The 25,851-nt window shown below is 40.9% G+C and overlaps 4 protein-coding genes across 4 annotated transcripts; 2 read left to right on the top strand and 2 right to left on the bottom strand.

Annotated features, from left to right (window-relative positions):
• The first annotated feature begins 618 nt into the window (after positions 1-618).
• Positions 619-1,548, top strand: LOC114582898 (olfactory receptor 5AR1-like). The gene has a single exon (XM_028704246.2). The coding sequence runs from the start codon at positions 619-621 to the stop codon at positions 1,546-1,548; it is 930 nt and encodes a 309-aa protein (XP_028560079.2).
• Positions 1,549-5,024: 3,476 nt separating this feature from the next.
• Positions 5,025-6,002, bottom strand: LOC114582899 (olfactory receptor 6B1-like). Its single transcript, XM_028704247.2, has one exon. It carries the CDS (start codon positions 6,000-6,002, stop codon positions 5,025-5,027), a length of 978 nt encoding a protein of 325 aa, XP_028560080.2.
• A 9,343-nt stretch (positions 6,003-15,345) lies between these two features.
• On the bottom strand, positions 15,346-16,314 carry LOC144325389 (olfactory receptor 6B1-like). The gene has a single exon (XM_077918338.1). It carries the CDS (start codon positions 16,303-16,305, stop codon positions 15,346-15,348), a length of 960 nt encoding a protein of 319 aa, XP_077774464.1. The 5' UTR covers positions 16,306-16,314.
• Positions 16,315-23,501: 7,187 nt separating this feature from the next.
• Positions 23,502-24,425, top strand: LOC114582900 (olfactory receptor 6Y1-like). Its single transcript, XM_028704248.2, has one exon. It carries the CDS (start codon positions 23,502-23,504, stop codon positions 24,423-24,425), a length of 924 nt encoding a protein of 307 aa, XP_028560081.2.
• The last annotated feature ends 1,426 nt before the right edge of the window (positions 24,426-25,851 follow it).

The raw sequence follows: 25,851 nt of genomic DNA, 5'->3' as shown, positions 1-25,851 counted from the left end.
CCACGTCGGCGAGGCGGGGGTCCAGGAGTTCGTGATTGACCATGTTGAAGGCTGCTGACAGGTCTAAAAGAATCAGCAGCCCCGACCCGCCTTGATCCAGCTGCCTACGGAGATCATCTGTTAGGGCGACCAGAGTCGTCTCGGTCCCATGACCAGAGCGGAAGCTGGATTGGAATGGGTCCTTTGGTGATGTTAATCAAGGATTTTTCAAAACTGCTTTTATGGTTGCATTGTTCTTATTTATTGGTTTTATTATTCTAAATTACACATCACCTTTGGAGTCTTCCACTGTAGTTTATACATTCACAAAAAATGCCCCCCCTTTGACTCACATTTCCCCCACAGCTATTGCATGCTGAGTCAATGTTTTCTTCAAGACATCTATCTCAGCTATGATGGTAGATTATTTCCTGGTTAGTCACTGCCAGCTTAGGCCCCATCGGTATATATTAATGTTTGGACTTTTTGCCCTGACGTGGATGTGACCCATGCATAAATTATCTATGTCTCCCAGTTGGACTGGGGGAAAGTTTCTTCAAATCTTACAAAACACATATAAAACACTTTTTTGTTTTGTTGTTTTTCTGTGCTTTCTACAGGAGGAAACACTGTGCACATATGGATAATCAAACCCACATCACTGAGTTCATCCTCTTAGGCTTCTCCAGTGATCCAAAGCTCCGGATCTTACTCTTTGCAATCTTCCTGTTGATTTATTTGATAACTCTGTTTGGCAACCTAGCCATCATTTTGGCTATAAGAATGGATGCTAATCTTCACACTCCCATGTATGTCTTCCTTTCTCATTTGGCTTCCCTTGATATTGCTTTTTCTTCTGTTACAGTTCCTAAAATGTTAGAAGACTTCCTTTCAGCCAGAAAAGCAATCACGGTTGATTGTTGTTTTACCCAGGTCTTCTTTGTCATGGCGCTTTCAGTGGGAGAGGGTCTCCTCCTCTCTGTGATGGCGTATGATCGGTACACAGCCATCTGTCACCCCTTGCATTATAACGTGATGATGAGCAAACGGGTCTGTTCGCAGCTGGTGTGCAGTGCGTTACTCACTGGCTTTCTCTATGCTCTACTGAACACCCTTCTGCTAACAACTCTGCACTTCTGCAGGGCCAATGTAATCCATCACTTCAGCTGTGAAGCCCCACAACTGTTCAAACTTTCCTGTAGCAGCACTTTTGCAAACCAAATGGTGATTTTCACCCTTGGTTCATTTTTAGGGATGGGGGCTCTCTTCATCACACTGGCTTCCTATATTCACATCATCTCCGCTGTCTTGAGGATACGCTCCATAGAAGGGAAACGCAAGGCTTTTTCCACTTGCACATCTCACGTGACAGTTGTTGTGCTGTACTATGGAACAATTTTCTTCAGGTACTTGAAGCCAACCTCAAAGAACTCTCAGGATCAGGAAATGGCTCCCTCTGTCATTTACTTTATTGTGATACCCATGTTAAACGCCATCATCTACAGCCTCCGTAACCAAGAAGTGAAGAGAGCGCTACACAATATGTTGTGCAGAAAATTTAACAAATGAAGATATTTAATTCTTTTCCAAAGTTCATGTAGTTGGTGTTTTCAAATGACAAACTGGCATTTGCTCATCAAATACATTTTAAGAAGCACCTTCTGTCTTCTACCTGTAGCGCAGAGCATCTCCTTTGCATGCAGAAGGTCCCAGGTTCAATCCCTGGCATCACCAGGTGAGGCTGGGAGAGCCTCTAGTCTTATATGCAAAGTATACATATAAATCAATTTAAGAATGTTAACAAAAATGCATTATTGCACAGGGAAATGCTTTGCGGGGAGGGGGAATAAGTCTGTATTTGAGAAAATCACATATAACAATTATATGGGGAGAGATTTATGCTATCATGCTAGTGAATTTTCATGAGGCACTGTTGTTGTTTTTCCATCAAGAACTGATGTGACTATCTGGATAACAAAATCAAAGTTTGGGGAAAATGAGAAACTGGTAGAAACTGAATTTTATGTATTCCCTCATTCCTAGCTGCTAGTGAAGGTATAAAATACTAAACTAGATTAAGCTCCCTTGCACATAACCTGATTATGAATGAGAAGTGTTATCTACTCTGTCAGTGAGATCTGGGTGGGTGAGCAGGGTGGAGTTAGTCTTACTGAGCTGCGCCCCCCTGGGTACTCAGTGCAGCTTCAGGGTTGGGGAAGGGGAGTTGCTGTAGTCTATAGAGATTCCATCTCTCTCATCAGGCTCCCTGTCCAGTTTAGGAGCAGGCAGGGGGAACCTAGCATGTGTGTTCCTGATATTGGGCAATTAGGACAGATTATGGATTATGCTGGTGGTGGAAATGACTGGCAGAATCCGAGACCAGGGAGAAGAGTCGGTGGAAGAAGATTGGAAAAAATTCAAAGTATGCTTACAGAAATATTGCAAAATTAATGAATGTTAGAAGGATGCTGGAATGAAGTTATATGGCTTTAGCAGAAATGTTATAAAGAATTAAGTAAAAATAGATTGTTAATGGGCCAAAGTGGAAAATTTAAGGTTAGATTGTGTTAAGATAAATTATAGAACAAAAATTGAGAAAGATGGAAAGGATTTACTGAAATAGCTAATTTGAACTAGAATACAAAAAAGGGAGGTGTGAGGAGGTCGATGAAACAAGTAAATGAAAGGTAAAGATACGGAATATTGGATGTGTTTTTAAATGTTTTTGTTTTTCTTGTTGTTTTGCTGTATTGCTTTTTGTTTTTCTTTCTATTTCTGATGTATTGTAAGGTATTGTTTTGTTTTGTTTAACTTTTTATTGTTTCTTTTTTCTGTAACTATTAAACCTCTAATAAATATCATTTTTTTAAAAAAGATTATGGATTATGCTGGTTTACTGGCCAACTCACTGCCCAGCAGTTTTCCTGCCTGTGCTGACAAAGCTGGTCTCAGAGGTGGTGTTGAGTTCTGCTGGTTCTGGGGGACTTTAACATCCATGACGAGGCAGCTGGCTCTGTAGTGGCTCAGGACTTAATGGCTGCTATGATGACGATGGGACTGTCCCAACATGTCACTTGCCCAACACAAGTGGCAGGCCACACTCTGGACCTTTTTGGTCAACTGGGCAGCTAGAGGGAGATCTAAAAGTGGGGAACATTGACATCAGTCCCTTGCCATGGTCAGATCATTTCCTGATGAGCCTTAGGCTTCCTGCACATTTTCCCCTTTGCATAGGCGGAGGACCTAAATGGATGGACTGCCCTCAGAGGCCAGTGGATCCAGTAGGCTTCCAGATGAGACTGGGGGATTTTCTGGCTGATATGACTGGCACTACTGTTGAAATCCTGGCCAACCTCTGGAATATCAGGCCATTGACACAATCATTCCTGAGCACCCGCTTCCTATTATACTCCAGAGTTTAGGGCAAGGAAACAAGCTGGGAGATGGCTCTCATGCAAGGGGAGGAAAGATCTGGCTGAATGCAAGATGGTGTGAGCATATTACACTGATTCTGGCCCAACTGCACTGGCTGCTTATTAGTTTCTGGGCCGAATTCTAAGTGCTGGTTTTGACCTATAAACCTTAAATGGTTCAGGATTGCAATACCTCAAGGACCACCTCTCCCCCATGAACTGACCTGGACCCTATTATAGTCATCTGAGGCCCTTTTTCATGCACCTTCTCCATGAGAAGTCCAGAGGGTGGCAAGGCAAGAATGGGCCTTTTCTTTGGTGGTTACCCGTTTGTGGAATTTTGCATCAGAAAAATACTATATAAGCAGATAAAACCAATACCCAACACCCACTGACAGGAACAGTGAATTCATTTCTCCTTCAGCCTATTTTTGTTCCATGCCCGTTTCAAATGTGCTCTACCATAGGTCTGTCCAGTCCTAGATTTTGTGGATGCTTTTTAAGTGTTTTTATGTACACATGTGCACGTTCACACACAGACAAATACAGCTTGTACACACTTTTCTCTAAAGTATTTATTTTGTACACACCCTCCCACTAAAATACACATTTTTGTATGCTTTAAAAAACAAACAAACCTGAGACTGTATTTCTAAATTTAGAGAAGTACATAACTCGCTTGATAGATGTTTACAAGTCTGGGACCAGCAAAAGCCTCTTTGTTGTAAACTACAGATGGAACAATTCCCCCCTCCATTTCTTTTCCTACTAGATCTGTCCGTACCATGTTCAGAAATTACAGAAAGAGGCTCCTACTTAAGCTTCAGCAGGAGAAGCACACAGGGAAGAACATGCTCATAGCACAATAAGAATCTAAATAAAGGAGCTATGCTCATCCCTAACACAATAGAACTTAATCATGTTCCTGACATGATGCAAGTGACAAGAACTAATTCTAGACAATAATAAAAAGAAAAAGTGGTTGGTTATGCTACTCAATTCTGTAGATGGTGGGCAAAGGGTTACAATTTACCCTTTTCCCATCACGTAAAAATGAACATGTATGTGTTCATTGTCATCAACTTTTGAATATTTATTTGGTTCTTATCAAAATAGAAATTGATTATTTAATCTTCACTAAAGGAAGGATATTTGGGCTTTCTGCCTCAGGCATCAAAATAAATTGGGAGAAAAAATGTTATCTAAGAATGCTTTTTCACACATATCATACTCTCCAATGCAAAATGGCCCCAAACTGGGACATCTCCTGGGTCTGCACTCCTGCTTCAGTCATGGACCTGGAAAAATTATTATTTTCAGGCACATCATCCCAAAATGCACATTTTGGAGCACTGTGTGAGATCATGGACCTGAAAAACACACATTTTGGGGCACTGTGTGAGATTGTGGACTAGAAAAAATGTTGTTTGGCTGGAGGAGATCTCTGCTCTAAATTGCGCAAGAGTGTGGCGCCCAAAATGGCCACATGGTCTTCTGGAGGAAAATGGGATGTCCCAGTTTTTCAGGGACAGTTGATGGGTATGACACTCTCTCCAACATACTTCTTCCAGCAAATGAAAATTGAAAAGGTCCAAGGATATTTCTCAATGAGAAATAAATAAATAAATAAATCTATCTGTGCCATTCAGCATTAGTGAGGGGTGCTGAGATTTTGGGGAGGGCACTTGTGCTACAGAAAGCTTTTCTTAAAGCTCCCTTGACCTCTTGATTTCTCAGACAGTAAATGAATGGGTTCAGCATTGGAGTGACAATGGTGTATATGACAGAAACCAATTTGTTTAGATCAAAAGGGTGGATCCTCTTTGGTCTTGCATACATGAAGAGAGTGGCTGAGAAGAAGATGGTGACCACAGTGAGGTGAGCAGCACAAGTAGAGAAGGCCTTCTTCCTGCCTTGGACAGTTGGGATACGCAAAATGGTACCAATGATACACACATAGGAAACTGTTGTAACTGAGAGTGGGACCAGCAGAATTATCAATGCCAAGACAAAGTCCACTATTTCAGCCACTGTCATATCCTCACATGCCATATTTAGCAAAGGTGAAATGTCACAGAAGAAGTGGTTGATGATGTTAGGGCCACAAAAGGGTAGGCGAGATATAAATACAACCTTCAGCATTGAGGCGAAGAAGCCAGTTAGCCACGAACCCACAGCTAACTGCAAGCAAAGGCGCTGGGTCATGATGGTTGGATAGCGCAGTGGATTGCAGATGGCCACATATCTATCATATGCCATTACAGCAAGAAGGATACACTCTGTACATATGAGAGAGCTGAAAAAGTAGAGCTGTGTCATGCATCCTTCAAATGAGATGGACTTGTCTTCCACCAGGCAGTTAACCAATAGTTTTGGGACAATAACACAGATGTACCATGTCTCCAGGAAGGAGAGGTTGCTGAGGAAGAAATACATAGGTTTGTTAAGCTGAGGGTTGATTTTGATCACAACAATGATAATTGTGTTCTCCAGGAGTGTCAGGATGTAGGCCACAAGGAATATCACAAACAGAAGCACTTGCAGTTCCATGGTGGTTGGAAATCCAAGTAGGATGAATTCCCGGACAACACTCTTATTCTTATGGTCCATGGATCTACAGCAATAGAAAAGGAAATAGGAAGGATGAGAGGGAAAACAGAAAAAAATAGGCATGATGCATCCTTTTCACTTTGACATCCACAGAGCTCAACTGCCTTGTTTCGCAATTTCTTTTACTCTGAAGCTTTGTAGCTCATTCTAGAGTCTTCCAAGATTGGTTACGTTACAAAATTATTTGGAGATTCATCAGAAGAGCACTAAATTATGCTTCAGTTTTTAGCATTCTTGCCTTTAATTTCCTGAATAATTTTCAGAAAATATCTGTCTCATCTTGTTTAATTATTTTGGCCTAAATTGGTGTTTAGGGGTTGATGCTGTTAAATAGGTTGATTTGATTAATTTTGTTTCATGGTTAAGTTGGTCACATTGTTGACAGGGAGGTGCAGGAAAGGTCAAGGTTAGATAAGGTATCAGGTGAGCACCCCTGGGCACCTTTGACCATGAAGAGCATTTGCAGAGGCCAGTTGTTGTAGGTTGTGAGGCCCTTAAACTGGATGTGAAGCATTCTTTAAAAAAAATTAAATAGTTTTTGTTTCATTTTAATACACCACATACAAAAAGAAAATATGAAGATACACTGATATCCATCACCTAACAACTAAGAAAGAAAGAAGAAAAGAAAAATACAAAACAACAATAGCAACAACACCAATGCATTGAATATTGCTCACAATACATTTAACATAGAAATGACTTTTTCCTATGTAGCTGACTTCCCGTCTACTCCTTACTTCTATTTCTCATCTGTTATTCAGTGCCATATTATAGCATATTTTGGCTTTAATGTTATTTATTCTATCCTAGGTTTTCCATCAGATTTAAAACTCCTACTGAAGTTATTCAAATGCTGCTACAGACTTCAAACTGTCATTGCTATTTTTCAAATAAATTTTAAAGACTTCCCATTTTGTGGTAAATACTTCCTTTGATTTATTTTTTATTCTTTCTGATAACTAGTCTAATTCTGCATATTCGGTCACTTTTTGAATCCACTCTGATCTAGAAGGGACTTTATCACTTTTACAATTTGTTTCAATGAGCATTCTTGCTGCAACTGTAGCATAGAGAAAAAGTTCTTTTGCTTTTTTAGGGATATCCAAATCTATGATTCCTAGCAGGTAAGCTTCTGGTTTTTTGCTGAAAGATATTTTAAACATTTTTTCCAGTTCAGAATGGATATCCTCCCAGAACACCTTGATTTCTTTACATTGCCACCACATGTGATATAGATTACCTGGTTTTTCTTTACACCTCTAACAATTGCTTGGTACACTTTTATACATTTTGGAGAGCTTCCAAGGGGTTATATACCAACAATGTTGCATTTTAAGGAAGTTCTCTCTTAAAGTGCAAGCAACTGTAAATTTCCAATCTGTTTTCCATAAATGTTCCCACTGTCTCATGGTTATTGTGTACCCAAAGCCTTGCACCCATTTAACCATGGCTGCAGTGACCTCCTGGATATGAAGCATTCTTGGAGCTCACCTGCCACATCTGCACAGAGTTCTGAAGCCCAGGAGTGAGGAAGGAAGATCCCCCTACTGACCATAAGGTGTGTCCCAGTCTTTGGGGCCTAGCCTTCTTATGCCCCTTAGAATTGGCAGGGTTTGTCTCCCCAATGCTGAAGTTAGAATCCCATTCTTCTCATTTGCTCTATAGATATAGTTTAAATAAAATGTGGCCCTAGTCCAACCCATCACTTATATCTCACTTCATTTGAAATGCTTGTTCTGTGCTTGTACCTTATTAATTTGAGATGGGCCATCAGCACAAATCTTACATGCCACTTTTGAAGGAACCTTATATTTTATATTATATTTTAAACAAAGCCTGAGGTGCTTTCAGACAGCAGATTTTCAAAACCAGTGGACCTTTGAGCACATGTCAGTAGAAGAGTAACACCTCTTAGTGGTGTTAAGTTCTACTTCTGTTTTCATCCCACAATATTATGTGTCATGTGGAAGGCAGAGGACAGATTTAACTTTAAAGCTGAAATCCTATACAAGTCTGTAGTCCCATTCATTGGAAGTAAGTCCCAATGAATTCAGTGGGACTTATTTCTGAGTAAATCAACATAGGATTGCACTGTCAGTATCCTATTTGCACATTGTTTCTTGTAAATGTTTGTTGTTTCGTATTAAGTGAGTCTTAAAAGTCTCCAGTCATGGAAGCTTAAAATTGAAGTTGAATTTTACATTACAACATAAATTATGAAGCGGCTCACAAATATAATAAATAACTTAAAAATCATGGGAATGTTCTCTCGCATTTTTTGATGGCTATATCATCACCATCAACATCATCATCAGTTTATTTATACCCCACCTTTCCCCCTGATGGGACTCAAGGCAGATTACATATAAAAACAACATCCACTAAAAATAGAAAAAATCAAGTTAAAATATCAATTAAACATTGATAGCATTAATATATATATTTATATACATCTAAAAAATCTGTTTAACACATACCAGTAATTACACTAAAAACAGCACAGCACCTTACATGTAATAACACCTATAGAAACTCTTCTCCCAAACTCTGTTCATTAATTTTGATTGCATTTTATGGCTGCAAGTCTTCCACATGAGAATTTACCAAACCTTGATTATTATTATTTAATTCTATGAAAATGCATTCTTTAAAAAAAAAAAAAAATCACTCAAATTTGAACATGCCATACAGTTTGTCTGAGATTTGTGTTCATTAAAATATCCATCTTTCCACATTGTTAAATGTGGGACAAATAATGCATTTCCTGAAATCTAGAGGTATATTATAATTGTTGAAGAAACCATCTTTCAGATATACAAAAGCTGAAACTAAGAAATGCAATGGAATGTGAAGTTCCTCCCTTCCCACCTTACTGCATGAGTTTTTTCTCTATTACTACTTGCAGATAAAATTTCTGCTATATTTCAGTAACATAACTGTTTCAGAAGTGGAAGACAAGGGGGCTTTAATTTCTGCAGTGATATGAAAAGTTATATTTAAGGATATTAATTCCAGCAGAGAGAGATACTGATTCCTTTCCTGTAGCTGAAAGATCTGCACACATCTCCCCTAAAAGAGTAGCAATCTTGCATCACATTTGAAAGCAGAGTTTGTACTATTTAGGAAATGTTTTCAAAAGCTTCACTGTGTATGCCAATATTCTTGTGCAGAGATTAATTACCTCACAGAATTGGGGCAGATTTATATGTGCATTTCCCATTTTAGCATTACTTTCCTCATCAACATCATTTAATGCATATAAAGTGGTTTACAAAGTATAAAAACCAATTGCACAGAGATTAAAATGTGAAATACATTTCCCCTTAAACATACTTCCTTTTCAAAGTGCTAAAACTAATGCAGGACATTTTTATTTTTTAAAACAAACAAACAAAAACCCCTGAAATACACAAAATAAGCAAGTTACATCATTTACCTGATCTACATGTGAACTTCAGTGAATATTTCATCATATGCTGGATGGTATCTTTTTGGTTAAATTTTGAGCGAGTCAAATTTCTGTTTTTCTTTTAATTTAGAGCTTCTGTGAAGACAACTTGGAACTGTGTTGGATCAAAGAAAAGGCTAATCCAACAAGAAGTTATGCTGAAAAATTTATGCAGCCTTACCAAAATCATCAGAATTCTCAGAAGAGCAATGCTGCTTGAACTGCCTTGGTGTATAAGTTATCCTGCTAACAAGGGATATCAAGGGAGCTAAATACCCAGGAACTGGATCATAGAATGCCTTCGCAAATGCAACTGACAGGATAATAGCTCAAAGTTATACAGTACTTTATTATTTGACTTCTACACACCATGAAATGTATAAACAAGACGTTATTGTAATTTATACTGTTCTGAAGCATGAATCCCCGCGGCGGGGTGCGCTCCTGTTGTTCGGTCCCAGCGCCTGCCAACCTAGCAGTTCGAAAGCACCCCCGGGTGCAAGTAGATAAATAGGGACCGCTTACTAGCGGGAAGGTAAACAGCGTTTCCGTGTGCGGCTCTGGCTCACCAGATGCAGCTTGTCACGCTGGCCACGTGACCCGGAAGTGTCTCCGGACAGCGCTGGCCCCTGGCCTCTTGAGTGAGATGGGCGCACAACCCTAGAGTCGGACACGACTGGCCCGTATGGGCAGGGGTACCTTTACCTTTACCTGAAGCATGAATGTACTTTAAGAAATTCAAACCTGTGTCCATTCACATGGTCAAAACTGTGGAAATTAAGGATTCAAGATTTTTATTCTTGATCTACAGCTCTTATTTATATAAGTTCATAAGCTCAAGGTATTTGCAGCATGTAGCCTTGTTCCCTACATCCAGGGGGGGGGGGCTCCTGGGGACCAAGTGCTCCCCCCCCTATATTTTTGGGGTAAGGGCCATGGCTGCCAGATGTCCTAAAAGCGCAGAGCCGAAGTGTGGAGCCGAGTGCAGCACGTCCCCAGTGGCTGGCTCCTCCTTCTTCTGCCATGGAGGGGAAGAAGGGTTGAAACATCCTCCTGTCAGTGCTAGTGTCAAGAAGAGGCGGAGGAGGAGCTGGCCATTGATTCGTGGGACTGCTGCATTCGACTGCACCTCCCGACATCCTGACGTCATATGCATGATGTCAGGATGTCATGTCATGTGCCTGACATTGCACCCCCCCCCCATCACCCTCATAAGCTGGTGCCTCTGCCAACATCATGGCACTTTTGATTCACTGGTGGCTGGATACTTCATGTATCAGCCACATACTTTGTATGTGATGCTCATAAAAGATGAAGAAGGAATGTAGCAAACATGAAAAAGTGCAGAACTTTTCTAATCAATCAATGTGATGTGTTATATCAGCCCAAATATATCATCTGAACTACCTCTGAGAAAACTGACAGGGTATACGGGATGGAAATACAAATCCCCAAACAATGTGGCTGTCAAAATGCTATTCAATTATGGTCATAGATGGGACCAGAACTGTTTGGTGAGTCACCTTTGTCCAGGGAGCGAGTAGAAATGCAAGCAAACATATAGGGTGATTAGATGAAGCACAAACACAGTGGTAGCACATAAAGTTAATGGAGTCAATACCATAATAGGCAAACTGTAGGCCAAGCTCCGTTTCTCCAAAATGATGTCTACTTCTCTATCCCACAACTTGTTTATGCCCCCTGTTTTCCTGGTGTCCTAAGTTTTAAAAAAAAGGTACAGAATCTCTCTCTCACACACACACAACTTTCAACAGTTATACCACCTACGATTTCTGGTTGTCCCACCAATAAGTACGTTACAGGCAGTGAGTTAAGACAGGGCCTTTCATGCTTTTATCCTGCATGCTGTGAACCACCCTGAGATCTTCAGATAAAGGGTGGATATAAATTTAATATAAAAATAAATAATGATTTCTGTGGTGACACCATGGCTAAGAGACTCCCTCCTGTGAGAAATATGACTTGAGTTTCGGACATCTCTTTTCGCCAGGTTTTTTGAAGGCAGTTAATCCATGTTGTCTATTTGGAAACAGGGAGTGCCTTCTGCTATTGGTTTGGTGCAGATTTTAATTGTGGTTTTAATAAGCTATATTGTACTTTATAATTTTAATTATTCATCCTATGTCTGTCTTGTGGGTATTTATGATGATGGGCGGCGTGTACATTTTTTTTGAATTAATTAATTAATTAAAGAGCTAGCCCTTGCTGGGGAAACCCTCTCTCCTATACTTGCTTTTGATCCTGTGGGGAGCTGTTTACAGCCATCTATCTGGCTATGCCTCATTCTGAGTCTCATGGCCACTGGACTCCATGCTACCTCCTGCTAGGATACCTGTAATGTTACCAGAGCTTCTTCGCCACCATGAAAAGGGAAGGGGAGGGGAGGGGAGGAATACACACTGTGGTGGGAAGCTTTTCCTGTCCAACAAAGTACAGTAAGGAACCACACTATCAATACCTTGTTATAACAACCTCTCAGTCTTGTCAGTGAAGAAGTTACATTAAGCACCGCACTTTTCCGTGTATAAGACGAGGTTGTTGGTTTTTTTTTACAGTAAAATAATGTTAAAAACCGTGCCTCATCTTATACACGGATAGCAAATGGGGGGGGGGGGATGGGTGACTGCTTGTAGCCGCGAGCAGGAACTTGTCAGCGGCAATTTGGTGGGCGATTGGTGGCTGCTTCAAGGGCTGCTTTGGATTGGCAGCTGCTATGCTAATTGAGTGGGTGATTGGTTGCTTCAGCAAAGGCTGTAGTGGATTGGCTGTTGCTGCAGTTCGTTGACGTGATCAATTGGCAGCAGCCTGCGTTTAGTGATTTTCGGCATCACCCCCCCCCCCAAAAAAAGCTCAACAACTCCAGGCAAGCCTTCCCCCAAAAACCTCTGGACAACTCTGGACCATTTCCCCCCATTTTCTTAAATTAGACTCCACGTGTTATATGTGTGAATAGAAAAAACACCATTAGATGTACTGCTAGATAAGCTTTTTTATATTTGTAATTGTTAAAAAAAAAATGTTTTAAAAGAAAACTATCATCATCTCACCTTTTCCCAGTCTAGGACTCAATATGGCTTATACATATGAAAACAGCACAGTAAAATACAGAAGGCTAAAAACAGATGAATATTAATGACAAATACTAAAGCACTTTAAAACTTTTTTTAAAACACACACCATCATTTCAGATTTGGAAATTAAGTGTCATCAAATGAACTCATTGAAGCATATTTCTACACTTAACATTTGAAAACAATGATACATTACTTCAAGGAAAACAACCAAATGAATGATATTTATAAATTGAAATTTCTTATTTTCCTTCCCCTTTTAATATACACATTTTAACATTAGTGAATATTATTAGTGATTATCCAGCATAATTTCAGAATTAAACTTGAAATTGTCACATATCAGATTAAAATTTGTTATTCCATACATATAGACTATATTATCACTACCACTGCCACCACCACAATTATTTCAAGTGTATAACCTGCCCTTCCTACCCAAAGTGAGTCCAGGGCAACTAACAAACAAAACTATATATATATATATATATATATGCAGGTTTTGGTGTCCTCGGGTGTCTTCCCGTGTAAAAGTTGGGGTGTCTAGGCGACGTTTCGACGAGGTCTCACTCGTCATCTTCAGGCTGGTGCTTTCGGCTTCTTGTTACTGGAACAGAGCAGGATCTCAGTGTTTGAGTTCCTATAAATACTGTTGAGGGGTGTGGTGTATAGCCTCCAATGTTCTGGGCCGAGAGGAAGTTCCCAGGCTAGTGTGCCTTTTCTTCTTTTGTTCCTTAGTTGCTTGAGGGATATCTTGAGTGATTTCTTGAGTGATATCCTGAGTACCACTTAGGTGGGTCATTAGGTGTGGATTAGTTGCTAAAGCCTTTGTGTCTTGACCTCTTGAACTTTGTGAAGAGTTTTTCTGAGAAGATGGCTGTAGTTGTGCTCTGGCTTGGCTTCGTGTATAGGGGCGAGCTGTGGTTTTGTGGCCTGTGCCAGCCAGATCTGTGTAGGGATTGCAGGGGGGTGCAGCATCCGGAGGTGCCATCATGGTTTGGCTACTGGATGGTGTCTGTAATTTATCTGTGGAGAGGGTCTGGGTTTGGGTCTGGTGTGGTTGATTGGTGATGGCGTTCTGTGTGCCTCTGGATCTGGTGTCAGTTTTTGTGGGGAGGGCTAATTTCCAGATGTCTGGCAAGCGGGATGTGTCGTCACGCTTGTTCATGTTGTGAGGGTGTTTCTCTATCAAAACAGCCTTTTGCGCCAACCAAAAGATAGCCAATATCCTCAGAAACCCCAAGGATGAAATCCAGTTGGAAAACCAAGGGGTCTATGAAATACCCTGCAAAGTCTGCCCAGCCACGTACATTGGACAAACAAACAGACGAATAAATGCACGTATCGCAGAACACAAGAATGCCGTCAAAAAAGAAGAAAAAACTTCCTCTCTTTTCCAACACATGAAAGAAACAGGACACGAAATTAATTTTGCAGATTCCAAATTGCTCTCTAACATGGAACATCACCACAAGAGAATAATCATGGAAGCCATCGAGATAGAGAAACACCCTCACAACATGAACAAGCGTGACGACACATCCCGCTTGCCAGACATCTGGAAATTAGCCCTCCCCACAAAAACTGACACCAGATCCAGAGGCACACAGAACGCATCACCAATCAACCACACCAGACCCAAACCCAGACCCTCTCCACAGATAAATTACAGACACCATCCAGTAGCCAAACCATGATGGCACCTCCGGATGCTGCACCCCCCTGCAATCCCTACACAGATCTGGCTGGCACAGGCCACAAAACCACAGCTCGCCCCTATACACGAAGCCAAGCCAGAGCACAACTACAGCCATCTTCTCAGAAAAACTCTTCACAAAGTTCAAGAGGTCAAGACACAAAGGCTTTAGCAACTAATCCACACCTAATGACCCACCTAAGTGGTACTCAGGATATCACTCAAGAAATCACTCAAGATATCCCTCAAGCAACTAAGGAACAAAAGAAGAAAAGGCACACTAGCCTGGGAACTTCCTCTCGGCCCAGAACATTGGAGGCTATACACCACACCCCTCAACAGTATTTATAGGAACTCAAACACTGAGATCCTGCTCTGTTCCAGTAACAAGAAGCCGAAAGCACCAGCCTGAAGATGACGAGTGAGACCTCGTCGAAACGTCGCCTAGACACCCCAACTTTTACACGGGAAGACACCCGAGGACACCAAAACCTGCATACCTATACCCGTGAAAATCTACGAAAGCATATATATATATATATATATAACAAAATTAAAATTAAAAGAGCATTCTATATAGCAGACAATAGTAGCAGTGTAAAACATTCATAAAACTATGTTTCAAACTCTGGACAATTAAAAACTTAATTTAAAGAAAATTAGAAACAGAAAGAAAATGTGCAAGCATAATATGTTAAGTTGAATTTGCTTTAAAATGTACATTTTCTGTCTTGTTCCCAATTATGGTAAGAGAGAAAAAGGAGATTTTTTTATTTAAAAAAATCATTTCAAAACTGAGTTAAGTAGTCAGTGTCAAAGACGAATTCCATATAAAATTGTGTGCTTCCACATTTTTGTTCATTCTTTGACAGCAATCACTATTTCCCTGTGCACATTTTCATCAGCCCTCTAACTCCAACCCAAATTTACTAGTGTATGAATTGGATAACGTGCTTCTGGCCATGCAGCATTTTGAATCACTGTGAGCAAGTGTTCACATTAGAGAGATTATCATAAAGAGGAGGATCAAAGGGTCTGATCTGTATTTGTGAGTCATTTCTTATATTTGAGAATATAAGGGATTCTTTTCTGTCTGGTGTGAGTCTAATGGTCACTGGTGGTAACCGTGGTTTCAGCATTCCTGCTACAAAATATCTTTTTCATGGCTTCCTTCACATCTTGATTCCTGAGGCAGTAAATGCATGGATTCAACATCGGGGTGACAATAGTGTATACAATGGACACAAGCTTATTGAGATTAAAAGAATGGATTCTTCTTGGTCGGGCATACATGAAGAGAGTGGCTGAGTAGAAAATAATAACCACAGTGAGGTGTGAGGCACAGGTGGAAAAGGCTTTTCTTTTCCCCTTGGCTGTGGGGATACGCAAAATGGTGCCTATTATGCACACATAGGAACCAATAGTGACAGACAGTGGGATTATAAGGATAAGGAGGGCAAATACAAAGTCCACCATCTCAGCTACAGTTCTGTCCGTGCAGGAGAGGTTCAGCAGAGGTGAGATGTCACAGAAGAAATGGTTGATGATGTTGGGTCCACAGAAACTCAAGCGGGAAATGAAGAAGACTTTCAGCATTGAGATTAGGAAACCAGCAAGCCAAGATCCCACAGCTAACTGCAAACAGAGCCGGGAATTCATAATGACTGGGTAGCGCAGTGGGTTGCAGATGGCGATGTAGCGATCATAAGCCATGACAGCCAAGAGGACACACTCAGTGCAGACTAGGGATATGAAAAAGTAGAGCTGGGCCATGCAGCCTTCAAAGGAAATGCTTTTGTTCTTTGCTAGGAAGTTAACCAGGAGCTTGGGAACAGTCACAGAAATGTACCAGGTCTCCAGGAAAGACAGGTGGCTAAGGAAAAAGTACATAGGTTTTTGGAGATGGCTGTTTGTCCTGATCAGAGTGATGATCACAATGTTCTCGAGGAGGGTCAGGATGTAAATAACAAGGAATATTACAAAGAGCAGTATTTGAAATTCTATGGCAGTAGGGAAACCAAGGAGAATAAACTCCTGGACTCTGGTCTGGTTTTCCAGCTTCATGCCTGATCTAATGACCTGAAGAACAATGAGTAAACAAAAGCATGCTAAGATGTGGATGGTGATTATGCTAGCAAAACAACACATCATTTTAATGTATTAAAAATACAAGGCAGAATACATGAAAGAACAGGACAAACCACATTGTGATGACATACCTCACAACAAATACAGTGGCAAAAGTTGAACGTACTTCTGCTCTTTCCCTCCACATCTGCATCCACTTCCCAAAATGTGGTTCCACAGGCTAAGAGGGCATTTAAACCTGCTTTTGGAAGTGGATTCAGGGGGCTGCAGTTGAGGAATGGTGGGAATTTGAGTCTGATGACATTTCCCGCAACAACAACATGGGAATGGGTCATCACAGATCCACTGGAAGGGTCACCACAACTGAACGGTAGAACATCTGCATTGCTTGGAGAAAGTCCCAGAGAAACTTTGGAGAACTTCTTTCAATGGAAATGTAGAAAATACTGAGCTAGATGAATCAATTGTCTGAATCAGCTTCCTCTGTCCCTATTACCACCAACATAACATATATCACCTTCATCAAGTTTATCTAATGGAAATCAAGCATACAATATAGAGGAAACAATTCATGTAAGAAGCCTGCATTCTAATATCATAACCACTAGTTGGTTCACGCATAAATGATTGCCATATATAGTATCAGGTGTTGATTTGCATGATATGTGACCAAGTCATGCCAGATCAAATTCCACAGCCAGAACTATTCTATCAAATCACATTACCTCAAACACCATGATTCCGCAGCCAGTCCACACATTCAATCACCATGTCTGCAAGTGCAGAGTAATTAAGCATGTGCAAACTAGCCCAATGGTGGAAACGAGAAATGTATGCAACCATTGCACCAAGTACAGTGAAACAATGTTTATGCCAAGTTGTGCATACTTTACTTTTAGATCACATTACACTTTCAGTTTACAGTTTGATCTCAGGATCAAGTCAAGTGTTTAGGCAGCATGGCATTTTCATAGTTATGGGCATGATCTGATCTAATATGCAATAGTCCTGTTGAGTTCAGAGTGCACATACTTCAGTGCCTGTGCTTGGATGGATTTTGCTCCACATTTTCTTGTGCATGAGACTGGCAATGAGGTGCATCTCACTTGCTTAGTTATTTGACATTTAACATTACAAGCCTAACAATATCTACTTGGGCTTACTCCCAAGTAAGTGGGGCTAGGATTGCAGCCTAAAGGCTGTATCCAATTAAGTTCTGTTAGCATAAGCCAGCGGTGCCCAAACTTTTTTCAAAGAGATTTGATGAAGTGAACATTTGTGAGGGCCAACCAAAGTTGTTGAACCTGGCATAAGTACTTCTGGATGCAGTGAGAGACAAGTGGACGTCCTTGTGCTAATGGGATAACTTCATTGGATACAACCATACGTTACGGTTTTGACAAGTCCTTACTTTTTCCCAAGTTATCATTAAAAATATACTTCTTAACTAGAAAACACCAGGCTTGATTGAGATATGAATTGCAAAACCATTCCTGTTTACTTGGAAGCAAGTCTCACTGTGCTCAAAAGGACTTTATCTCAGGTAGATTTGCATAGGTTTGGAAACCAGTGGGAGTTAAAATAAGCCAAGGATAACTTTTCACATTTATTTCAAAAGGACTTAGATATGTTAGCCTTGATCCAGATGTTGTTGGAACTCAGCTTTGTTTTTGGAACAAAACAAGCCATGCTTGTTGGAAATGTGTAAGCGTTTCAATTTGACTATGAATACTGCCTCAAATGAAATAAAATAAGCATATCAATTGAGTGGAAGGTGAGCCTGCACACTCCTGTAAACCAGGAGCAGGGAAACTCCACCCCTCCAGATGTTTCTGGACTACAGACCCCACCATCCCTGACCATTAGCCATGTTGGCTGGGGCTGATGGGATGTGGAGTCCAATGACATCTGGAAGGCCACAGGTTTCTCAGCGCAACATAAAGAAAAATATAAATAAGCACATGCCACACAAAAATTAACATTTGTCTAGGCTTCACAAACAAACTACGTCAAATTCAGGAAATAAAAGTTTGTACTCACAACATGCAGTGGACAAGAGTGTCTGGAATTTCTGATGGAGTATTTGAATGGAGCTTCCACTATAGTGCTTTCTTAAGGGTGGTGAGAGAGAGAGAAAATACAGGATATAAAGTAGAGCAAACAAGTAGAAGTTTGGAATATAACATGCAAACATGAACAGGCTTCAGCTACAAACTATCAAAACCTCTGGTCTGTTGTTTGGCCTGCCCTTTATTCTTTCAGTAACGTAGAACGTTTAATTCTGCTCAGTCCAGTAACTGTGGGAAGATTTTCACCTGCTTGGAATTGGCCGAGCTCTGTCATAGCTTGATATATTCATATAAACAGCACCTGAAGCCTCATCAGAACCTTGTCCCTCAGAGCTTCTTAACTTGGTAGAACCCCTGTCTATTACTCCCCTCCCCATAATCTAAATTAGACGTTAACAATGGGAAAAGAGCGAGAGGAAGAATAAACTCCCTTGGATGTTGTAATCAGAAGCTCTGAAGCACCCTTTCCAGTGAGACAAAGTAAACTCTATTTTAGGGCTCACCTACTTGGGACTAACAGTTTGTAAGAAAGCAATTAGACACAAGTACCACTTAATGGAATTGATGTCTATTGATTTAGTACTTTATGTTTCAATCAGTGGCGTAGCGTGGGTTGTCAGCACCCGGGGCAAGGCAAGTAATTTGCACCCCCTAACCCATGGATTTGCGCCCCGTAACCCGTGGATTTGCGCACCCTAACCCTAACCCCCAGATGTTGCGCCCGGTGCGGCCGGCCCCTCCTGCACCCCCCACGCTACGCCACTGGTTTCAGTTTCATATTGTTTTAACTGAATATTAGTTTAGGGTTTGCTATGAGGATTTGGGTCCTAAAATGTGAGGTATAAATGACTAAAATGAATGAATGACTATTACGAGTCATGTTAAATGCATTGGCTTCAGCATAAATGGTTTGCCTAGTGAAATTTTCTTGAATATTCAGAAGTAGGTCACCTTGTTGGCAGTTGCTTCTGCTTTATGATGGCTTAAATTGCATGGATTCCATTAATCTATTCCAGTGAACAGGCAAATCTAGGACTTGGGTTCAGCAGTTTGACTCCAATATAGTGATGAAGTTGGAACAAATCATAGGGTACGATACAATACGATACCATATCAATACTAACTAAGTAATGGACTTTTTAAGGGGTTGTTCCTTAATAGCTATAATTTCGTGATATTTTGGAGCATGGATAGACAAACTAAGGCATGGGGGCCAAATCCGGCCCAATCGCCTTCTAAATCCGGCCCGCAGGCGGTCCAGGAATCAGTGTGTTTTTACATGAGTAGAATGTGTGCTTTTATTTAAAATGCATCTCTGGGTTATTTGTGGGACATAGGAATTCATTCATTTCCCTCCCCCCCCCCCAAAAAAAAATATAGTCTGGGCCCCCACAAGGTCTGAGGGACAGTGGACCGGCCCCCTGCTGAAAAAGTTTGCTGATCCCTGGAACTTGAGTAAACACAGAAAGCTCAACGTGTTAAACTTAACATTTTGTTTTGTTTATTGAATTTGATTAGGTTCTGAGAAGGCTAGGCCCATAACTCTCTCAGCAGGAAAGCTTAAAATTGAAAATGAGAAATTGGAGAAAAGAAAGGAAGCCTTCTATTGGCCACAATGGGGGAGGGGGGAATTACTATGCCATGCCAGGTCTGGCATAGTTTGAGACCTGAACTGAAGGGGAATGCCAGGGTTTAGGGCTCTAAAGATCCTTGGGTAATGGTGATTGACTATAATAACCACGATTCATGGGGACGGGGTGGGTGGGTTGAAATAATAATTTTAAAATTTGAACTTTTAAAACATGGTTGTACAATCTTTGTGGAAGACCCTATTCTGAACACCCCTCTGCCCAGAAGATTAGGAGAAAACAGGTGACTTACAGGGATGGGGCATTTTCTGTGATGTCACCCCATTTCCTGAACTCTCTTTATGTATCTATTCGCCGTACAGGTGGAGATGGGGGGGTAGGGTGGACTGGGGGCTATCACTCTGGGCACAGTTTTTTGGGTGGCACAGGGCATCGTGAGCTGTCCTTCTCAGCCCCCCTCTAGCTGTGAGGAGGAAGGAAAGCTGGAAGGTGCCAGAGAAGGACACAACAGCTCACGGCATCCTGTGAACCCAGCGCTATTTTTGCAAATCTCAGAAAATGACACTGGGCTTGCAGGGTGCCACGAATGTGCCCCTCAAAACTGGCTGGCCAGTGGGCCATTCCCTAGACAACTAGCTCCCTCTCTAGGCTCAGGCACCTCTTAGTGTCCTTCAATCAATTTGTCCATGCCACAGGACCAGCACTTGCAGCTAAAGGCAAAAAAGTGGCATGTCCCCCACCCTGCAACCATCTCCACAGCCCCCTGAATCTGCTCAGCCACCCTTCTGTGGTCATCAGGCTTGGAGGGAGTGGGGAACATTAAGTGCAGCTTATTGAAGCTAAATCCTGCTCCCCACCTAAAAACCCTCCCTTCTCCTTCAGTGTGCACTCCCCACCCCTCAGGTGCAGCTTTCAGTCTGGCAGACTCTTAACAGAAGTGTAGAACCTGAGATGACAGTTGGGGTGGCAGCTGGGAAAGAATCAATTTTAAGAGGGAGACATGATTATCTTACAAAAGTGAGGAAAACCATTTTCAGCCTGAGATGCATGTTTGGTTGTTTGTTTGTTTATTTTATATACCAATTAATTGCCAAAATCACTAAGTAGTGTTCCCGATAGGCTGCCTTCTATAGGTTGTATACAAATTGTGGACGAGGCAGAAGTGGGTATGGTCACACAGAGACCACTCTTCATCCAGGCAAGCAAGAAGTCTCTTCACAACTCAAGGGATGGTCATAGTTCTGAAGACCAAGTGGAGAGGATTGAAGGGTTTGAGGTTCCCCACTACAATGCCAGAAGAATTATTGGTGGTGGGGAGGTAACCTGAAACCAACTGCTGGGACTCAGGCTGAAAACAAGCCTTGTTGGACATGAGTCAGTAGCTGATGAGGATCAAGCTGAGGAGCATGGAATGCTGAATTAATACAAACACTGCTCACTGCCAGTTTCAAAAGAAGCTGCCAATAACCTGATTGCTCTGACTTGATGTAAGATGTCCCCTTTAAGCAACTGAGTTTTATTTTATGAATGTGTTTTATTCTTTTTTAGATGTGGAAAAACTGAGAACACTGCAGTCTTAAAAATCCACCATTTTTATAAAGTTGTCAATATCTTAGATTATTTTTATTTAGACAATGCATTTTTATGATATGTCCTTGTGTTAAATCAGTGCTATCTTTTCCATGGTCTAGTTGTACCCCCCCCCCTTACAGCTGTGATCTCTAAACTCAGTTATAAATTACAAGGAAGGAAGAAAAAGGGAAGAATATGACTGGAATGAGGGAGTGGTGGGGAGATATCTTCTGAGGCTACTACCCTTGGGAGGGAACTGCTGATTTTCAGGCCTAGTCCCAAGGTGGGACATGCACATGGCCACAGTGGAAGAAATCTATTTAATAGAAGTTCTTTGTATGCAGCTGCATATGAACACGGAGGCAAAAAACTTACCTGGACACATAATAGGTGAATTGCATTCTTTACTTCTACAAATCTGTGCATAATGTTTTGATTGGTTATTAAATATAAGCTACAGGAAATTTATACCTGCATATGCATATATTAAGATAGTTCAGGCACAGATAGGCTAGAGAAGCTAAACACAGTAAATGCATTTGCTTAGTATTTTTATGCCCATTCAAATAATGTCTGCTGATGTCGATGCAGTTTAGCTGGTATAGTGTAGTGTAAGAATGGGGAACCCATGACCTTTCAGATATTGTTGGGTTCCAACTCCCATCAGTCCCAGTCAACGTGGCCAGTCCTCAGAAATGCATAGTACTTGGTGTACACATTTGGAACAAGGCCAAGTAATTGAAACTCTGGAATCTGGGGAGAAATTTGGATGAGATTTATTTTGTTGTGGGCAACAACAACAAAGCACATTTTCCCCTCTGAAATTCTCCTTGGTTCTATAGTAAACTGTGATGGGGCTTGACTAAAAACTGATTTATGAATGCAACAGAGCCAGTTCCAACTTTGCACTCAGAGACAGACTTACGTGGGAGAAAATCCTGATGGTTTCAACATAATTTATTCCAAAAGAAAGGTAACTTTCAGGTGACCTGTTTATTAAGCATTCATCCCCTTCTCCCCGCCACAAAATTTGCATGGAGTTTTGATTGCATCAGCAATTTGCTGAGCATTGATTCTGATTTGTTTGTGGGGGTGCTATGCCACATTGCCTCAAACAAGTCTTATTTCACGATTCTGAGTGCATTTTCCCGCTGCTTTCCTTATTGCAGCAAGTCTGATCTTGGAGGCTAGAAGGCTTGTTGTGCAGCAGTGCAACCGCATATCCATTTCAATTGTACAACCTGAGTATGTTGGTTTGTCATTGAATGCCAACCCAAAACAGCAACAGGCTGTAAGTGCCCTAAGTTTTACAGTATTAGGCTGCAATCCAAACCCCCACACACATACATATATCAAACTAGTACAGTGTGGGAGCCAGTGTGGTTTATCAGGGACTAGGCTCTGGGAAACCAGGTTTCATATCCCACCTTGGGCATGAAGTGCTTTGGGTGATGTTCAGCCATGACCTGCCTCTCAGCCTTACCTTCCTCACAGTCCTTCAAAGTGATATAGAAATGTGGAGAATTAAAGTGGAGTGGGTGGGAGAAAAGATAGGTAAATTTAAATTGAGAGATTTATCTACCCCCACTTCCCAGTATAAGTAATAAATAAATACACAGCAGAATTATTTACCAGCTTTTAGTACTTTTTTGTTTTTAATCAAAATGGGTTATATGCATGAAAGGTTTAATATTATTGATATCATCAATGTGTTTTTTCCCCCAGGGGGTACTCAAGGGTACGCAGTACTGACAACTCTTTTTATTGTTAAAAAGTGTGAGACTTACTATAACAACTTCATGGTGAGTACTGGCACCTATTTTTCTAGAGAAAAAGCACTGATCATCATTATTATGTATTTTTAAGGTGCAAAAAAAGGGGGTTAATAGATGCTGTATGACATCTCTTCCTTCTTGTTCTTGCAAGTACCCTGCATTCAAGAATGGAAGAAACCAACCAGACAAATGTCCCCTATTTCATCCTTCTGGGATTTCCCAGCGCTGCAGAGCTTCAGATTCTTCTTTTTGTCCTGTTCATACTTAGCTACCTGCTGACCCTACTGGAAAATCTCATCATCATCATAGTTGTTTGGCTGAACAACAGCCTTCACAAGCCCATGTACTACTTTCTGTGCAACCTCTCTTTCCTTGAATTCTGGTATGTCACAATCATTGTCCCTAAGATGCTGGCAGATTTCCTCACACAAGACAAGCGTATCTCCTTCCAAGGCTGCTTGACACAACTGTATTTCTTTGTCACATTTGTGTGCACTGAATACATCCTTCTGGCTGTTATGGCTTATGACCGGTATTTGGCCATCTGCTACCCACTGCGGTATCCAGCTATCATGAGTAATAGTTTATGTGCTCGGCTCTCAGCGGGATGCTGGACGTGCGGCTTAATTACCTCTGCAATCAAGCTTAGCTTCATTGGTCGGCTGAAATACTGTGGCACTGACAAGATCAACCACTATTTCTGTGACATTTCACCTCTCTTGAATGTATCCTGCACAGATTCTTCCATGGCTGAGCTGGCAGATTTTATCCTAGCTCTTATGGTTATCATGGTCCCACTCTGTGTTGTTGTGCTGTCCTACATCTATATCATCTCAACGGTGTTGAAGATCCCTTCAGCTCAAGGCAGAAAGAAAGCTTTCTCCACCTGCAGTTCCCATCTCACCGTTGTGGTGCTGTTCTACTCTACCACACTCTTCACCTACGCTCGGCCCAAAGCGATGTATGCCTACAACTCCAACAAAGTGGTGTCAGTGCTGTACACTGTAGTAGTGCCCCTTCTGAACCCTCTAATATATTGCCTCAGGAATAAGGAAGTAAAAGATGCACTGAGGAAGACTCTATCAGTTTAAGGAACTGATGAAGTTGGGTGTTGGAATACAGGACACCATAAACTGTTAGATAGTGGAAAACAAAAGAAAGCTGCAGTCCTATACCCATCTAGGGGATTTCTTTTTAATCTACTTGATATGGGGATCTGGTTGATTTTAAGTTTTGATCATTTGCCATTCTGAAAACTCTTCTGTCAAACTTACTCTTGGTTTGTCTCATTTATGCTGTTTCATTATTTACAATGTTGTGACCATTGACTATACCAACTTACCTGAGAGCTAGCCCCACTGAACACAGTAGGACTTACAAGTAGAAATGTATGGATTGCATCATAATGCCTTATGTGGGTGTTCAGCCTGATCACATAAGGACTAAATGTGTATGTGGGACATAGGAATACACTGCAACCCTTAACCCCTGAATACTAGGCATGTTGTTGTACCCAATCTTTGTGTGTTGGCTGGAAAGGTATGAAGGTTGCCCTAAGCATAATCAGCTAGATTCACTTTTAAGCCTCTTTACAACTGGAAATTGTAATGAGGAGGTTTCTAAGAAAATTCAGCTGAACATATTTAGAAGCACTGTTAAGATCTTTGAAAGTCAGGGGTAAAGGCGGTACACCTGGCAGTGCAAGGGAAATGGGGACAGGTGTGGTGTCCCCCTGCATGCACTTTGCCTTTGCACGATCAGGCTGAATGCCTGAACAGTTCTCCAGTGTTTTTGAATTTGGGTTACACACTTCAGAGTCTTATAGCGGAGAAATTTAATTAAATGAACATGCTTGAAATAAAATGGCAAAATCAGCAATGCTGGATATATTCTGCACCTCCTTGAAAGACAAATCCCAGCAATTGTGGTATGTCAACAAAAAAAGAAACAGTGAGTTTTAGCTAAGCAAGTTTTACCTATGTTAACCATGTCCATTAATTTCAATGGGTCTACTCTGAGTACCACTAAGCACAGGATTCAGTCCATGTTTTCCCCTTCTGATAATCTGACACACCTGAAATGTATATTTTTAGAACCTTTGGAAGTTGTTTTAAGCTGTTTTTAACAATGTGTTTTAATTGTTGCAATCTGCCTTGTGATCTCAGGTTGATGGGTTAATAATAATAATAATAATAATAATAATAATAATAATAACAACGCTATTGTCCATCTTATTTCCAGTGAATAAATTTTTGACGTTCATGTATGTGTTTATTTATTTAATAGATGGGGGGATGCTCACAAGAATTAAAATCAAGTCAGTAAAATCTTCTGTGCAATGTATAGTGAAAGAAAAATATAATAGCAAGCTGCCTTATACTAAGTTAGAGCACCAGTACAACTAGCTCATATTGTCAATTATTATTATTATTATTATTATTATTATTATTACGCCACCAATCCTGCTGGGTTTCCCCAGCTACTCTGGGTGGCTTTCAGCAAAAGTTTAAAAGTACA

Source organism: Podarcis muralis, chromosome 13 (genome assembly GCF_964188315.1).
Source record: "Podarcis muralis chromosome 13, rPodMur119.hap1.1, whole genome shotgun sequence".
NCBI lineage: Eukaryota > Metazoa > Chordata > Lepidosauria > Squamata > Lacertidae > Podarcis > Podarcis muralis.
Note: the sequence above shows the minus strand (reverse complement) of the source record. Positions and strands in the feature narration are given on the sequence as shown.